The 12,205-nt window shown below is 45.1% G+C and overlaps 3 protein-coding genes across 7 annotated transcripts in view; all 3 read right to left on the reverse strand.

The window, feature by feature from the left end:
* Positions 1 to 3,488: 3,488 nt before the first annotated feature.
* Positions 3,489 to 7,808, reverse strand: LOC122619463 (carcinine transporter). 2 transcript variants are annotated; one of them, XM_043796431.1, is made up of 10 exons: positions 7,515 to 7,808; positions 6,727 to 7,214; positions 6,556 to 6,671; positions 5,990 to 6,152; positions 5,742 to 5,918; positions 5,526 to 5,675; positions 5,091 to 5,315; positions 4,698 to 4,825; positions 4,178 to 4,599; positions 3,489 to 3,776 (listed from the first exon to the last, which is right to left on the reverse strand). In XM_043796431.1, the coding sequence occupies exons 2-10, from the start codon at positions 7,032 to 7,034 to the stop codon at positions 3,672 to 3,674; spliced, it is 1,794 nt and encodes a 597-aa protein (XP_043652366.1). In that variant the 5' UTR covers positions 7,035 to 7,214; positions 7,515 to 7,808; the 3' UTR covers positions 3,489 to 3,671. The 2 variants fall into 2 exon arrangements, with proteins under 2 accessions (XP_043652366.1, XP_043652364.1); XM_043796429.1 differs by having other exon boundaries at positions 6,727 to 7,224.
* A 3,111-nt stretch (positions 7,809 to 10,919) lies between these two features.
* Positions 10,920 to 11,545, reverse strand: LOC122622258. Its single transcript, XM_043800581.1, has one exon. The coding sequence runs from the start codon at positions 11,543 to 11,545 to the stop codon at positions 11,195 to 11,197; it is 351 nt and encodes a 116-aa protein (XP_043656516.1). The 3' UTR covers positions 10,920 to 11,194.
* A 51-nt stretch (positions 11,546 to 11,596) lies between these two features.
* The window catches only part of LOC122622256 (sterile alpha motif domain-containing protein 5-like), a 153,806-nt gene continuing 153,197 nt past the window's right edge, over positions 11,597 to 12,205 (reverse strand). For all 4 annotated transcript variants that reach the window (XM_043800578.1, XM_043800577.1, XM_043800576.1 and 1 more), the window contains one exon: positions 11,597 to 12,039. In XM_043800578.1, the coding sequence (XP_043656513.1) occupies positions 11,597 to 12,039 (443 nt within the window). The remainder of the gene's footprint in view (positions 12,040 to 12,205) is intronic.

Raw genomic sequence — 12,205 nt, forward strand, 5'->3', positions numbered from 1 at the left:
GTTTTCTTTGATTTCCGTGTGCGGGGGCCACCATCACACAGCGCATTTGTCTAACCGAGTGGAAGTTCTCAATCCCCCAAACTCACTGTGTGCTCCATCCCTTTTTTTTTGTATAAATTTTAATTTCCGTTTGCATTTTGCACGTTTTTCATAATTCATGCTCTCGAAGTAACTAGATTGATGAGAACCGTTTCCAGGCGGGCATTTGCGGGCTGTCCACTGGGCTTATCCCCACCCAAAAGGCCACAGCGAGCTCCACACCGCCACTCACATGCATAATCGTGCGGAAATGCCAGACACACTAAGCTGACCCAGGCCAGGCCAGAGTCTTACTTATATATATGTGCACATACATATATATGGCGTACGTACGTATGTACGTAAAGATATATCTATAGATACGTATCCTCGAGTGTGTGCCAGTAAATCGCTGTATCTGAGCCAAGGCATCACCAATCACCCTGCACCACCCACTCTGCTCCGTTTCGCTGCACCCCACACCACCCCACACCACCCCACACCACCTCACACCACCCCACACCACCCCACACCACCCCACACCAGAGCACCCAATGGATCTCAACCCTTTGCCGAAACAGCTGCCTTGGCTGAAAGTCCTGCTTGATTCCGCCGAAGCTCCTGTCGGCTGCACTGCAAATAAAGCTGCAACCCAATCAGGTAATGAAATTTATATATTTTTATTTGAATCATTCTTATGAATATATGTTAAATATATGAATATAAGTTATAGTAAGACTTCTTATTCATAGTTACTTATAGTTTCTTTATCAAATTAAACCACATTTCCAAGGCAATTATATGTCCTAACATCAATGCACTTTAACCCACTTTAATGGGTATTTCCCCACGTGTATTCCTGCTGGTGGTGGTGCTGCTGCTGGTGGCTCTGCCACTGGAGGTGGTGGTGGTGGTGGTGGTGGTGATGCATCCCCATAGGGCCATTGACTAATAGGATTTGAAGAGCGTAAAATTGGTTCGTTGTGAACATGAAATATGCAGTAAATCCTTTTGCGCCCCGCTGCCGTTGGTGTTTTCCTTTAATATTTGCTGCAACGTTGTTGCAGCTTAAATATTCTTATGCCCCGACAGCAAGGTCCTGACTTCTGCTCTGTTGCCGCCCCACCCCACCCCCTCTGTTTCGTCCTGGCCCGTTCGTCCTTTTTCGTGGAGGCCAATGCACGCGCAGTTTGTTGCAATTTCGCGGTTCGATTTACACCCAACTGCCACCACCACCCACTCTGCCAACTCTGTCGTCGTCGTCGTAGTCGTCGTCTCGGCGCGATGGTGTGTTTTATTATCACAAATAAAGCGCAATCACTGTTGTGGCACCCGCTTCTTGCGCCCAATGCCACCCACTTTGCCGCATTTTCACCGATTTTCCACCCACATTCAGCCAGTGAAGGAAGCCCGAGCAAGCATTGCATTTTTCATGTCTGGATTTCGTTCGTGTGGCAGCCTGAAATATTGCAAATAGTTTGGCTCCTTCTCAATTGCGTGAAATATGAAAAACCCCGGGAAAATTTGTAGTAAAAGCCTCGCCGCTCCATTGCGGCAATGCACTCGAGATTTACTTAACGTTTCGCTGCCATTGCAGTCTCCTAATGTTTGCCTCTTTAATTGTCCCCGTTGCTGCAAATGGCCGGGCATTTGTTTTCATTACTGCCAGGAGGAGAATGCCATGAGGAGAATGCCAGGACAAACTGGACCGGAGGAGCACCAGTTCTCAAGACAAGCCGAAGTTGGTGGGTAATTTGGGTACACTTGGGAGAAAGAGCCAGCTTAGCGCAAGCTGTTCTACTTCATTCTTAAAGTGAATGAAATTGGGAACTTCAATGTGAAAATGTTTATACCATTGCTTTTATTACATCTTCTTCAGTTGATAACGAAATTTAGTTGATAATTTCAATTATACTCTGGCAATTTTTTTATGTGTAGCTGCCCTGGCTGGCGACAGCGATAATTGTGAGCCGTATTTATGCAGTCCTTAAAGAGGCCGCTCCTCGATGCGAGTGGCCGGGAGTCCGGGAGTCCGGGAATCCGGGAATCCCTTCTAATGCCACTCAGCTGGCTGCCAAGGACTTTTGCCGGCCGTCTTACGGCTAAGTCGCCTCAAGTCTAAGACTCCGCTGCCGCCATCGTTCATTCAACTGCAGCTTGGCTGACTTCCGGCGTTGCCTTTTATGATAAATTGAAACAAATAGCCAGCAACACCAGCTCGCAAGCACACAGGGAGAGGCACAGGACCTGGCTTATCAGAAAATTGCGCTCAGCTGTTTATGAAAGCATAACAATGTTAGCTGCCCCGGCCATTTGAGAGCTCCTGCTCCAGCTCCTTCTCCAGCTCCAGCTCCAGCTCCAGTTCCGAGGTCCAACCTAGGGCCAACATCAACATGATCATCAAACTGAATGGCTGCTCCTGGAGTCCTGCTGCTGCCCCTCATCCCTTACTGCTGGCCTGGCTTGCTGGCTGGCCGTCGCAGCACATAACTCACAAGTAGGATAAACAATTTACTTATCGCCACTGCAGCCACGTCAGATGGAGTTGGTAGTTGGTAGCTGCTAGCTGGTAACACGGAGTGGGAGTAGCTTCTTGCCCGGACCAAGACCGAGACCAAGACCAAGACCACGACCAAGATTCAGTCTCCGCCTGAGACGTTGGCACATCAGCGCGCCACATTGGCAAATAAATCATAATAAATAACTTGAAAAACGAAACACCTTTGCGCACAAAAGTTGCACGTCCTGTTTCTGGCAAGCCGTACGAGTAAAAGTTTTTACCGGGGCAAAGACGGTTAGTTCAAGGAGGGCTATATCAGTCTGCCGGAGGAGGTTTAACTTGCCAAATGCAGCGAAAAGTTGTGATAATATAGAGAGATTTAAGTGGCAGGACTTGCATGCTACAAACATTATTTATTATATACATTTAAAGGCGGGATTTTGAAAGAAAACAATATATTATTTAAATATTTATAAATGGTGTATGTTAGGGAATATACCTGTAGTAAACTAACACATTTCTCTTAAGTTACATTTTTTGAATTATTTCCAGCCTTTTAAAGTGCATTCCCACGTCGGCTTATCCTTGCCCTTCATTTCAATACATTGTATTTCTCGTTTCCGCTGTCAGTTGGTTTCGGTGTTAGTGGCTGCTTACAGTTTAGCACTTGGCCAACTTCCAGTGCGAAAGGGACAGACGAGGGCCAGGGCTCAATTCCTGCAACTGGTGATAAAAATTGATACATAACTTGCATAAATCAGGCGCCTGCCACGCATTACGCATACGCCATGTGTGCGGCGCGGTGTGGCGTGGTGCTGGTGGCGCGTCATTTATTAAATTAGCCACAGCATTAGCCACCCCAGGTAATTTGTAAATTTCTGACAGATGCGCTGATAAACTCATTGCCGGGATTTCTTTGTGCGCCGATGGTCGGGCGCGTTCGGGTGATTTGTGATTTATACGGGTCTTATTACGGCTGCCTACATAACAATACTTTATTCGCAATACTTGGGGCCAAACTTAACGTAACATCACAAGGGGCGCGTGAGTGGTGAACGGGAATGGCAACGGGAATCGATTGCCGTCGAGCACTTCGATGGAGTTCGCAGTTCGTCTCGTGGATTCGGATTCCGGGATTCGGGGATTCAGGGATTCAGGGCGCCGTCTCCGAGCGTCTGAGCCTGGTTAACTCCGGATGGGATGACAGCATGTCGTCCTTCTCCGCCGCCGGCGGCGGTTTCGGCAGACTGAAGAATTTCTGTAAATTAAATTTGTGAAAAATGAAATTAGGCTACGGCTGCTTTGCATAATTTAGATTATAAATTAGATGTGCCAGCAAAACGCCAGCGTGGCTCATTGCTCATGGAGCGGAAGAAGGTTGAAGAACTCTTGCCACTTTGGAGAAAGTAATTACAGAGAAATTGCCTGGCTGATTTTCATATTTTGTTGCACTTGCTTGCTTATCCTGTTAGCATTTCGTACCTGAATTCTAAGATAAATTCATTCATAATAATTTTGAAAGAATTCTTTAAAATATCTGATATTTATAGTGTCATAATATTTTCCGATTTAAAAAGGGCACACTCGTTCGATTGATATCTCAATTGGCCAGTTGTACAGCCGGACAAACAGCAGAAACTCGACCCAGATTGCACTCACATCGTGTTTGCCAAAGTGACCCGCCTCCTCCATGGTGTCCGGCAGCTTCTTGTGCAGAGTCTCCGGCAGGAAGAGGGCCCCAATGCCGCCCAGCAGGAAGAGGATGCCCAGGATGTAGTACGGCGCCCGGATGTCCACGGTGGTGCCCAGGTAGACCAGGTACGGGGCCAGCACTCCGATGGCGTTGGCCAGAATGGTGCCCAGCGCCACGCCCGTCTGGCGCATGCACGTGGGATAGATCTCCAGGCACTGCAGATTCACGGTGAAGAAGGTGAGGGCGTTGAGGAACTTGATGAACGTGGCCAAGTAGATCATCAGGCTCTCGTAACGCTCGTCCGTCGAATACACAATGATGGGCAGGCAGGTGACGAACGAGATGAGGAAGGACACGGAGTTGGTGAACCGCCTGCCGTACGTATCGCCTGGTAGAAATTGGAAAAGTGGAAAAAGTGGGTAAGAGGACACATCGCCGTTGATGGACTGCTCCAATCAGCGTGGCGTCACAGCCCGCAGCACTCACCCATATAACGGCCCACAACGTAGGCGGGGATTTCCACAATGCTCTGGAACAAAAAGTTCAGGAACGGATTGCCCGCCATGCGGGAGCTGAAGAGCACCAGCGTGAAATAGGAGACGGCCACCACGCACCTGAAAAAGCAGTGAATCAGCAGTTAGAGATGCAAATTGCTATCGGTGTGAAGTGCCAAATGCAGTTGGAAAATTCAGTGAAATCTTAAATATCAACATGATGTTTTTATGAAATATATGTTAAGTATTCTTTGGATTCACTAGACTCTTCCCTGGAGTAATCTAAGCAAATTCATAAATATTTCTTATAAACCCACTAGCACTATATCTTTCTTATTCAGCATTTAGTTCCAACATTTTCGCTCAGTCTATCGACATTCCTCACCAGCTGAAACCCATGATGGTAGTGTTGCGTGCCAGCCGCCAGCCAGCGAAGAGCGATGCGATGCCGTAGGTGACGTCCTGCTTGTCCCGACTGTAGATTTCCGCCAATTCCTTCTCGGTCATGTCGAAGCGATGTCCGTTAATTTTGGCTATCTTCTGCAGTTGCACAATGGCCTCGCGGAAGCGCTGTTTGCTAATCAACCATCGCGGCGATTCGATGACGTATCTGCAGGAAATTAAAGATTTGGCAGTTTCAGGACGGATGCATATAGGACTTTGCTTTTACAGAGTGATGTATTTCGCAGGGGATGGAATTGCTTTATGTTGACTGGGGAACTTTCTAAGTTGGACATGGACCAACTTAAGAAACAATTAGTGTCACGGCAGAAACTTGGAAGATGATTAGAGTTTCGTGGGCTAGTGCTGCGTGACTTACTTGGAAAAAAGCAGCACCATCGCTGTGGGTATCGAGGTGAGCCACATGAAGGAGTCCCAGTGGCGCAGCCACCAGTAGAGCAGTGGCATTAGGGTGGTGCCAATGGACCAGCCGCAGCTCTGGAAGAAGGCAATTCGACTCCTGTCCTCCCTGGATACAAATGGAGTGGGTGCATCAGCAATAAAAGTTGGACAAAAAAACTTTGGCGAAACTTACTCCCGCGAGATTTCCATGCCGATAATTTGCGGCGATTGGAAGAGGCTGTTCACGGTGAGGCCCACGATGCCGGACATGATGAGGAACCACGTGTACGAGCTGGTGCACATGATGGACCCAAGGCGTCCCAGGGAGCAGAAGACCACGCTGATATAGTACACAAACCTGCGACCGTAGCTGCGGCCAAGTGGACAAATTCAATTACCGGCGCTGCCATAACTTAGTTAGGTGGAAGTCGCGCTACTTACGAGTCGCCCATTTGTCCCAATATAAATGAACCGGCCACCTCCGTCACACGACCCACCACGAACACATTTGTCACGAACAAATCCTTGGCGCACACCCAGTTGTGGTCCGTGGGGATGGTGCTCTCGTACCAGGTCTTGTCGTAACTCCAGCCATTCTGGCAGGCTGAAAGGACGAGTGGGAGTGGAAGTGGTTCGAAATGAGGACTGGGTCGTAAAATGCATTCGAGTGCAAAGTTGCAAATATTTATAAGAAGACGGCAGTGGGAGCAGCCGAATGCCAAGTAATTTCGCCACTAATCCGGCAAACGTATGTATTTGCTTTCTCTTAAAAAGTTGTTTGATGGAAATTGGTTGGCTCGTTAAATATTTGGCAATAAGCCCAGCACTTGATGAGGTTTCACAGAAAGTTAACACAAATAAATAGGTGCATATGGTGGGAATAAAAAAGCCACACGTTTTGCTAAGATATGGCTTCTAAAATTCGGGAGCAAGTTCTACTTGATTATAACTCTTGAAGAACTCTTATCAAAAATGGTTAGCATCTTTTTAAGAAAAATGGAACTCACCTTCTGTTGTTTTTGTTCGATTGCTATTCCAAGCTGACCAGTCCGTGATCTCTGAGAAGTTCATCTGAAACATTTCACAGTTGCTGAACGTCTCCCTTCCTCGGTTGTCAGCCTGTCTATTCCAAAACTAGATGCAGATTACTGAACTCGGATGGCTGCATTCCCACTTACTTGGGCAGGGTCAAGTCTCGCCACTCCTCCAGTGAAAAGTTGGTGTTTTCCCTGCCCGGCACTGTGCACCAGTGATCGGGTATATTGAGGGCCAGGATGATATTCATGTAGATCATGGCACCGCTGAAGGCCAAGCCGCCGACGAATACGAAATTGTATAGGGTTTGATAGCGCCCATGGTTGCCAGCCTTCTCCATCAGAGCCTGGAAGGGATCGTTGAACTCCGAGTCGTCCACGTCCATTTGGGAGAAGTGTCCCGAGACTTGGGAGGCCTTGCGGCTGTTCGCCTGTTCCTTCTTGTCTCTCATCTTACACTACCAGTGCTCCCAGTGGCTGTGCCGTAGTCCCCAGTCAGTCGAAGGGCCAGATAAGCGTACTTATCTTTATGGCATCTGGGGCACAGAATTCAGCTCGGATGCGGAGATTGCTAGGCAATTAGCTAAGGCAGATTGCCGGGGCTTCTAGCCACGCCAGTTGGCGCCAAAACGCTGATAAAATCTTCAAATTATGAATATAAAATCACATTGAGGCATATACGATTTGCTTGTTTGTTCGGCATAAAATCATTCATGATTATATGGTGCTCAAAAATTGCAGCTATAATATCTAGTTGATAGATGTTTGCAAACTGGGAGAGTTTGTATTTACTTTATAGATGCCACAGAAGATTTTATTGATTTATTTGCTAATTAAGTTTTATCTCTTCACCTATGACGCTTGAAATTTATTAATTGGTTCACTTCCTCTTATTTACAAAAGCAAATATAGTTTCTCATTATTTCACTTACCACTTTCTTGGATTGCGAGCACAAAAACTGAGATGTATTCTATAGGTTTTCTTAAAACTGATATCACTTAAACTTTGGGTTTTGAAACTTTTAATTATGAGTTAATTTAATTGAATGAGTATAGGCACATTAAGGCTATCAACCCAATCTGAGGGAAATTTGGAAATATAAACGGATTTTGCCAATTTTTTTGCACTTTTCACATCCCGTCGCAAAACGGCGAATCTTTGGACTAGGACGTCTGCGAGAGCTCATCAACTGTGGCCAACACGCGATGGTGCTGTTCTGACTGCTCAAACGGCTGTGGGCCGACTTATCAGTCGAAACCGGGTATTATAAAACAACGAACAACTGATAAGAGGACTTCTATCTGATTTACACCAATATGTACAACCATTGCGACAACAATGTGTCTAAAGGCGACGGCTTCCCCGTTGAGCAGGTTATGTTTTTTATTCGCAGGGCTCGCGAATCTAATCACCTTTCTCCGCCGCCACTGATAAGGGCAGCGTGGGTCATTATGCTAATCGGTTGGACAGCCAAACAAATGGTTAATTGGGATCTAATGAGTCCGGTGATTTGCGCAATACATAGGTAGTTGGTCGTAAAAGTGTTTACATTTCGATGGCTGTCAGTTGTATAAGGAAAGTAATTTCATTGATATGGGGCCCTCGGGGCGATTGCAGATGCAATTTCATCTTTATAGAGGCCATAAGCCAGTAGTCCAGCGAGAACGTAAGTCGCTCAGCAGATAAGATAGACCCAAGACGATTGCATTCGGGAACCACAAATATTTCGGAGACTAGACAAAGCAAAGACACACGGCTATAGCCCGATTAGAATCTTTTGATATACGGCCATTTAAGCCACTCCCACTCCCACTGCACTTGCACTTTGACGTTAGGTTTTTATCTAGAATTTGTATTTTATACTTTTTCCATTGTTTCTATTTGCTTATTGGATTAAATAAACGATTATCTTGGCGCTCGTTTTGAGCTGCTGCCGCATTTGAGTTTCGTTTGTGACTGAAACCAAGCCGAGCACACGTTGCTGGCAATGGGATAGAGTCCACTTGGCTGGGCTTGTGCAAATGCAATAATATCAATTTTCATATATTCGTATACTGGCAACTGGCTACTGGCTACTGACTACTGGCCGAGCGAAAGACAAAAGCAATTTAACAATTTACTAAAGCACTTAAGCGCAAATTCAGTTCCCGGCCGCCCGACTAGACGCTGTAAAAACTAAGCCAGCGACGACTGTCACTCTATGAATAAACATCATCATCGCCACCATCACCATCAACATCATCAGCAGCAGCAGCAAGCGGCACCAGATAGTATAGATCTGGGATAAGAAGTGGATCTGTAAATTTAATCAGAGCAGCTCTCGTCGGCTGTCGCCGTGTCGCTGTGCTAATCCATTGACTGTCACCGACACCAACTGGGCATGTTTATCGGAGCGCGTCGGAGATTTAAGGGTTCCTGGTTTGAAAATCGTTTAGATTTCACAGATCTTGAGATGGGCTTAGGTGAATAACATTGGCTGGCGAGGCCATTCGCTAAATTTCAATTGCCTGGAACCTAAAGTGTAGTCCAAATTGCTGCTTAAAGCCATTGGGGCGGCCTCTTTTGCCCGATCAAAAGCTGGAAATCGCTTAAGTAGAGCGCTGCCCATCGAAAATTGTGGCGACTGGAACCAAGGGTATGGGAAAGTCAATGCCAATAAGAGTCAATGAAAGGTAATGACTTGATATATACAAAAATAGTTTCCTTTTGAACGCTGAAAGCATTCCAACCCGATCCCAATGATAACGCATTCTTACAGTGCTTACTTTTTAGATATGTTCATTTTTATTTAAAGAATTTTATTTTGATTTATGCATAAACATGAATCATCATTTTCCACCGAGTTTTGGTTTTATTTTTGAAAATTTCTTCTAAAATTTACTGAACTCTGAATACTTTAGTTTGCGCTCTCGTTTTACTTTGTGTAATGGAATTTTAATGTTTTTTGTTTTGTTTTGCAATTGTAATGTGTTGTTGACCTTATGATCGATTTTGTGGCTCCTTGTTAGGTTAAACTTTAATATTGCTTATATATTCTGTCTTTAAATTACATCATTTTACAGTGTTAATTAGAAAATGCTAGCACATGCTGTGTGGATGTGTTCGATTTGTGTTTGCTTTTCATCTCATCTCATCTTGTCTCTAAATATATAAATATTCTTTTGACTTTGTTACAATTTACAGTTGAAACACTTATATGTACGTTGGAGTTAAATTTAAAAAAATGCCTATAATCCAGTATTTCACATCCTCTTGTCATATATGCTCTTGTCTTTAACCTTATCTTCGTCTGGCTGTAACACGTGCGATTTGTTTGTTTGTTGTTTAAATTTGATTTAATTTATTTGCGATTAGAGTTAATTGAGTTACAATATGAATATCGATATCTTATGTCACAAAATATGTTCAGGTTTAATTACGTTCTGAGTAGAAGTCAAAGCGTTTTCCGAATAAACTCATTTACATTTTGTCAATTGCTATATTAGAATCATATGCTCTACGCTTAGTTATGCTATTCATTAATATGTATTTTAATCAGCTTTAATTTAAATATGTTATTCGTAGTTGTTGTGCCGTGATAAATATTCGTTCATTTATTTAACTAATTGCTGAAAACTGATTAAAAACATTTGCGCTGCCTGACTAATTTCATTGTCTGCTTTTGATTATCGCTAAATCGCTCATAGTGGATACGTTCTGATATCATCTATAAGTGGCATAATAAATCTTAACTGGATCATTCCATATATGTACACACGATCCGGACACGACACGCTACGATTTGAAAATATTGCTTAGCGTACATTACTTTTGTTTGCTCGATTTGGCAATTTTCGGCATTAATTTATACAAGTTTTTGACGGATTTGCACGATGCATTCATTCCATTTACATTGTCCTTATACGAGAGTTTAACAAATTAAAATTAGTTTCGAATGGCAGTTGGTGTTCTGTTTCTTCTTATGTTTTCTATTTTTGTTTATAAATATTCTGTTTGGTTGCTAAAATTGAATTGGTCTATTGCTTGCACTCAGATTAGTGCCTTAAAATAGGAATCAACTTCTATGTGTGTCTGTTATTAAAACGCTGAAAATGAATCTATTTAAAATGCAATTCAAGTTGGACGTTTCACAATATCACGTTGAGAAATATGCATACACAAAGCAATTAAATAGTAATAAAATGGCAAATCATACAAGTCTCATTCAATGCATAGCTTCAAACTAACTAAAATTAGTCAAAATATATAAATATTTTCATTATATCACTAAGTATATAAAATTTCTCCTTTTCTGCAGATTGTGTATGTATATAAGTCTGTAAAGTCTGTATCTATATATAAGTGTTAAATATTTGTGTAAATGCCAACATTATCGGAGGAAGGATTGACTGACTCTGACTATCTCTGCACTATCTAAACACATCCCCCACTATACCGCTCTCTCTCTCTCTCTCTCTCTCACTTAACTGTCTGTCTATCTCTCTCTATACATACTATACATTTGAACTGAAAGACGCGTGTTGGCCTTTTGTTTTCACTATCGAATCACAGCAATTGAAATACACCTAACTCAACGGGAGACTAAACTAAGAACTTGATGTAGTAAATGGGTTATTGATCCTCCAGCCTGTCGTCCTGATCCTGCAGCAGTTGTGCTCCAACACCGGAAGCTCCTACGCCGCCATTTCCGGTAATGCTACCGCCCGTATTCTTGCGCAGATGATTGCGCAGCATTACCAGATTCCGGTTCAGTGGCAGGTTGCTGGCCATGGAGGAAGATAGGCCGCCGCCGCTGCCGCAGGAGGAGCTTGGTGCATGTGGCAGCGTGTTGCAGATATTGCCCAGCGGTGCCGAATGGGCGGTGGGCGAGGTGGCGGTGGCCACTCCGTGGGGCGTCAGGGTACCGGTGGTGCCATGACTCATGGTGCCAAGACCGAGGCCAAGACCCAAGCCCATGCCCATGCCCGAGCCCACGCCCAGCAGCAGCTCGTGGGCCAGTATGGTGGGCAAATGTTAAGTGCTGCTCTTCAGCGGACCCGACGATAGCGAACTGCTGCTGACCCCCGAATCGCTCGACTTCTCGCTAAGCCCTCCACGCGTGAGCGTATCGTCCGCCATAAGGCCGTTGCCGCCGAGAAAGGACTTCTTGCCCAGTCGTCCTCCGCCGGGCAGCGTGCTTTTGAACGGATTGTCCTTGCAACGGCGGGCGCTCTCCACGCGCTTCATGATTTCGCTGGAACACTTGGTCACCACGTCGTCCAGGCTGTTCGACTCGTCCGTCGAGTTCACCGCCTGCGTGGGCGTCTGTGAGCTGGGCAGCGGGGATCCCTCGTAGCATCCGGAGTCGCGGGGAAAGTGGCGTCGACCAAAGGGCGACGCTCCATGCTTCATGTTGATGTTGTTCAGGCGGGCTTCGTCATTTTCCGAGCTGGAACCGGCTATATCCACATCGGAGCCTGTGCGGGCGAAATTTGTGGCTGTGAGTATGCGTGATGTGTGGTTGGGTGTGGTGTTTAGTTCGGGGTTAGAGTGGGTTAGGTTAGGCTCTATCAATTTATGGCTTCTTTAAGGAATAATTCACTGAAAAGGGCGAACGCAAGCTATACTGGTTGAAACTGTTTT

The sequence above is a fragment of the Drosophila teissieri genome, chromosome 3R (genome assembly GCF_016746235.2).
Source record: "Drosophila teissieri strain GT53w chromosome 3R, Prin_Dtei_1.1, whole genome shotgun sequence".
In the NCBI taxonomy this organism is placed as follows: domain Eukaryota; kingdom Metazoa; phylum Arthropoda; class Insecta; order Diptera; family Drosophilidae; genus Drosophila; species Drosophila teissieri.

Coding starts and splice junctions, on each gene's coding strand:
- LOC122619463 (XM_043796431.1), bottom strand. CDS start 7,034: ATGAGAGACAAGAAGGAACAGGCGAACAGCCGCAAGGCCTCCCAAGTC. Junction 5,316..5,525: donor ATGGTGCTGCTTTTTTCCAA/GTAAGTCACGCA, acceptor AATTTCCTGCAG/ATACGTCATCGAATCGCCGC. Junction 4,600..4,697: donor CGTTGTGGGCCGTTATATGG/GTGAGTGCTGCG, acceptor AATTTCTACCAG/GCGATACGTACGGCAGGCGG.
- LOC122622258 (XM_043800581.1), bottom strand. CDS start 11,545: ATGGGCATGGGCTTGGGTCTTGGCCTCGGTCTTGGCACCATGAGTCAT.